The following is a 5,215-nucleotide window of genomic DNA, read 5'->3' as shown; positions in this document are numbered from 1 at the left end:
GAACAACTGAAAACAATATCCACGTCATAGACTGGGCTGGGCTGCCATGGGAAGGAATAAAGGGCAGGAGAGTTTGGCATCAAGTAGTAGCAATACTTGAACAAAAAGGAGTTGGATCTCTTGGAGGCTGAGATCTGCTGCTGACTCTACCCAGATGTGGCCCTCCATTGGTCCTTCTGGTGGGCTGCAGTAAGCTCACTGAAAAAGAAGAGGGCTTGACTTAGCCCTTCCCATGGTTGACTATGATCCAATGCTATGCTCTTAGGCAGGACAGAGGGTGTCCTTTCATAATAATCAACTGTTGTTTCTCTGCTGTCCCTGCTTCTCTGCCATCCCCATTTCTCTGCTTTTTGCCCTGATGCCTGGGCACAGCTGATGGCTGTGTGGAGCTCACAGCTTTCCCAGGCAGGGCTGTTCAGGGAACTCGCCGCACCTTCCCGTCTCCCCCTCCTCCTGCAGGGAGCTCCAGCTGCAAGAGGCAGCTTCTTTGTTTCTCCCAGTCCATGCTCGACTCCAGAGGTTCTTATCTGTGGTAGCTCTTATGCACAGATCTCATTCTCAGACATGCTGGTATGCAGTTTGGTTTCTTTTTTTTGGAGTCAGTCGCCGGCCAGCTAATAAAGGCTCATAATAAAGGCTCATAATTCATCTCAATTGGATCCGTGGGTCTTAGAATTAAATTGATCACGCCACAAAACCACAAACTGGATCAGAAATTTTTATGCTCCACCATCAGCCTCTCCTCACTTCCTCATCCTGCGATCAAACACATCTTCATTTTCTTCCCATCCCCATGAAGGAATGAATCAACACCGGGCATGGAAAAACTATCGTTAAATTCTCTTTTAGAGCAGCAGAGAGCTCAGCAGAGAGCCAAGAAGGGGCTGAAGAACCTGCTTCTTTAGGCTGGGAATTCACAGACGGCCAGGAAGGAGGAAGAGCAGGAGACGTCATTCCAGAGTCCATCCGTTAGAAGAATCACACAATCTTCCCCTGAGCCATGGTCATTAGGCTCATCCCTTTTCCAATTGCTGTAGGTCAGTCTCCCTCCTGTCATGTACATAAACTGGCCTTCAGTCACCTCATCTGTGATGCCCAAGAAGGCATTGAGTTTTAGATATTCTGCTTATTGTTGTTTCAAGAGGAGATATCTGTGGACGTCTCTCACTCTGCCATGTTTCTGATGTCACTCTACAGACATAATTTAAACTCAAAGTTTCCATCTCGAGAGCAAAGTATATTTTCTGTTCTAACTTACTCAGACTGGTTTTCTATGAACTTGAGAAATAGGTGATAAGTGTTCAGGATACAATTACTTTGGACAAAATTGACAGGTAACAAAAACTGAAAACAGTTCTCAAATCCTGCAGCTTTTATTCCTGAAATGGGCCCTACAGGTCTGAATCTTCATGTGACCATTGATTCATCCAGTCTTGACAGACCGATTTATAGATAGGGAGATTGAAGCCCAGAGATCCAACATTTCACTTGGTGCATTAGTCAGAGAGATGCTTCTACATTCTAAATTTCCCACTCACTAAATTGTCTTTCCTTCAGCCCTAACATGGCACACAGAGATCTAGGCCTTGTTCTCCCCTGGGCATTACCCTGAAGTCTGATCCCAGGCTCCACAAAGATCTAAATACCAGCTTCCTTTCCAGGAATGCTCTGCAGCATGACCTTTAGGTTTTTACTCTTGCGAGAGGCAGAAAGAAAGATTGCAGCTCAGATATGTCTGCCAGTTTCTTGGTTCAAAAGATAGCTTAGGAAATAACATGGTAAACATGGGGCTCAAGAAGTCGCTCAGAGTAATCACTGTTTCTAAAGTCCCAAGGGGAATGTGCTGACTGAAGCCCCAAAGTTTTGTCCTTGGAGCCCCTATCTTCGTTAGGTCCCCTGTGCAAGAGATGTTGATCATTGTATTTCCCTTTAGTGAAGGAAACTGCCTGCTCTCAGTTCTTGAGAGTATGAGAGAGGCTGTGTGGAGAGTCACCTTGAAGCCATAATTTCACTCTTATTCCGGATCCTGGGAAGACTGGATGAACTGCAGTTATTATCCTTGGACTCTCATGAGCTAACTTGCATGGGCCCCACTGTCTACTGGTAAGAACTGGGGAGTGTAAATAGGGAGATATTTGCCCCAATTGTAGACTAAAGAGAATGGTGGCAAGTGGATACATTTAGAGAGAGGAGCTCTGAAAAGATTATCAGGTGCTAGATCAGGGGAAGAACTAATGAAGGAGAAGTTCGAAAGAGGAATGGAAGAATTTGAGCTTGTCCTGTAGATTTTTATTGTGTTACCCTTACTGAGGAGGCAAACTAAGGATCAATCTATGCGAAGTATATGACTGTTTTTTACAATTTTACAGGTGAAGATACTATTCTTTATGCACAGCGTAAAGAAAGGAGACACTCCTCTCAGGGTATACCATGATGCCTGATCCCCCGACCCATTATGCCTGACATAAAATAGAAACAATTATGTAATAGTAACCTGTCCATTTTCTTATCATTGTCTCGGCTATGAGAAAATTCAGAGGCAACTTTCATGCTTGATTACAGTAATTCTTTTGTTTTTGAGTTATAGTATGTGTATCTTCTTCTTAAAAGTTTCTGGTTTTTCCTTTTTCCATCTACTAAAACCTACAGTTTCATGTGTACCTCTAAATTTTAAGCAGTTTCCTATTCCTTTGGTAAGCAGTCTGAATTTGAATTGAAAATACTGAATTGTTTGACTCTATAAACAAAAATACTCTATTTTTGTGACTCTATCACAAAAATACTCTTCACATTGCCTCCAAGTGTAGTGCTTGAAGAGGAGCCACATGAGATAGAAAATTCAGTGATGCAACAGCCTTGGTGTGCTAGAGGCTAAGAACACATGTCCTATAACCTTACCAGCCCCAATGCCTTCAGTATTTCCCAGTCCAACCCTCAGCCCTGCCCTGAGAGTCCAGCAGAAGAAGCCACCTGGGAGAAAGCTCTCTCCTATATTCACTTCTCAGCATCCAATCCACTCATTCATGTGGGAATTTCTTGGTGTGTCCATTGAACAAATACTCATCAAGCACATGCTGAGTATGAAGTGCTCTCTCTGGTAGTTCAGGTACAAAGAAAAATAAAATGGAAAACTATTTTAACAAAAATATTTCATTAAGTTAAACTGGCCCTTGGTTTAATTATGAAATATTTTCCAATCTCATTTTGTGAATGGCATAGAGTTGTAGCTGGAATTTGCTCTCTTCTCCAAGTTTACTGAGTGGACATTATATAATATCCACTCCACTGACCCTGAGATTGCTAAAAAAAAAAACAAAAAACCATACATGGTCACGAGCAGACTTTGGGCCAAGGCAGTGTCAGAACCCTGCTCAGAGGGAGGTTTGATTTTGCTGACTGGATGATGCTGCATAATTTGACTCACAGGGAGTGAAACACCTTTGGGGGGATTTTTCCTTGTCTCTACTAATAAAGGACTCATTGACCTATAATGGGATAAGAAAGTCCTGGAAAGAAGGGGATTGATGGTGCTCTGTGGAGAGGGAGGTCAGGAGCCTGCCTTCCATTTGCCTCCCTGTGGTGATTCTGACATAAGCCACAATATCAAATCAGTCTCCTAAAAGTGTGCAAGAAGGAAAAACTGTCTCTTGTCCTCAAGATCACCCTAGTGACTATAAGGAGGCAACAGCCACTTGGGCAGGGTGAGGAAATCCCTAAGACTAATCATTGTTAGGCGCCTTGGTGTGGACCAAAAGGATTTTTACGGAAAGTAACCTCATAGGGTGATCTTAGATGCCTAACAGGGTGGTCATGGTGGGTAGTCACTCTCCAGGCACATAATTTCTTTAGTAAAAGGTTTATCTTTGCCTTAAGCAAGCCCTGTCCATTGTTTCCGGGCATCTAGGTTAACACACCTTTGGAATACCTCTTTTCAGATCCCTCAGACCACCCTCGAGAGAGCACAGAATCTTGTCAACTATTCTGTAATCCATGCCCCTTTGCTTTCTCCCACCTTCACGTGATCTTCCTTACATTCTCTCCTTAATTCTAAATGCATAGAAGATGCTGTAAATTGTCATTCAGAGAAGCATTTTCTTAGTCTGTTGAGATCTTGTTTCCAGGTGTATCCTCTGTTTGGCTCAAATAAATTTTTTATAAAAATTCTCCTCAGATTTGGACATCCTAACACTGACATTGAGTATTGCCATTCGTTACAGTTTGGTGGTGAAAGGTTTTCTGGTACAACTTGTGAACAACTGAAAACAATATCCACGTCATAGACTGGGTGGGCTGCCAATGGGAAGGAATAAAGGGCAGGAGAGTTTGGCATCAAGTAGTAGCAATACTTGAACAAAAAGGAGTTGGATCTCTTGGAGGCTGAGATCTGCTGCTGACTCTACCCAGATGTGGCCCTCCATTGGTCCTTCTGGTGGGCTGCAGTAAGCTCACTGAAAAAGAAGAGGGCTTGACTTAGCCCTTCCCATGGTTGACTATGATCCAATGCTATGCTCTTAGGCAGGACAGAGGGTGTCCTTTGCCATTGTTAAGGGTGTGGTTCTGGGCAAAGATATGCTAACGGCCACCTTCTGCTTCTGTAATCTGCTTGCTTGTTTCATGTTAACTAGAGTCTGGTTAATCTGTTTGCTTGTTTGATGTTAAACCAGGGTGTGGTTCTAGGCTTTATAAACTGCCTCTTTTGGGAGCTCGGGGCTGATCTCTAACCCTGCGTGGTAGAGTCAGTCGCCGGCCAGCTAATAAAGGCTCATAATAAAGGCTCATAATTCATCTCAATTGGATCCGTGGGTCTTAGAATTAAATTGATCACGCCACAAAACCACAAACTGGATCAGAAATTTTTATGCTCCACCATCAGCCTCTCCTCACTTCCTCATCCTGCGATCAAACACATCTTCATTTTCTTCCCATCCCCATGAAGGAATGAATCAACACCGGGCATGGAAAAACTATCGTTAAATTTTCTTTTAGAGCAGCAGAGAGCTCAGCAGAGAGCCAAGAAGGGGCTGAAGAACCTGCTTCTTTAGGCTGGGAATTCACAGACGGCCAGGAAGGAGGAAGAGCAGGAGACGTCATTCCAGAGTCCATCCGTTAGAAGAATCACACAATCTTCCCCTGAGCCATGGTCATTAGGCTCATCCCTTTTCCAGTTGCTGTAGGTCAGTCTCCCTCCTGTCATGTACATAAACTGGCCTTCAGT

General features: G+C 43.7%; 1 protein-coding gene across 1 annotated transcript in view; it reads right to left on the bottom strand.

Moving 5' to 3' along the window:
- Positions 1-901: 901 nt before the first annotated feature.
- Positions 902-5,215, bottom strand: part of LOC102894075 (mannose-binding protein A-like) — a 13,078-nt gene continuing 8,764 nt past the window's right edge. The window contains 1 exon segment of the mRNA XM_006915476.1: positions 902-1,122. Coding sequence (XP_006915538.1) covers positions 902-1,122 — 221 coding nt within the window.

The sequence above is a fragment of the Pteropus alecto genome, unplaced genomic scaffold (assembly GCF_000325575.1).
Source record: "Pteropus alecto unplaced genomic scaffold, ASM32557v1 scaffold155, whole genome shotgun sequence".
In the NCBI taxonomy this organism is placed as follows: domain Eukaryota; kingdom Metazoa; phylum Chordata; class Mammalia; order Chiroptera; family Pteropodidae; genus Pteropus; species Pteropus alecto.
The sequence above is the reverse complement of the archived record's forward strand: the minus strand, read 5'-3'. Positions and strand labels throughout refer to the sequence as shown.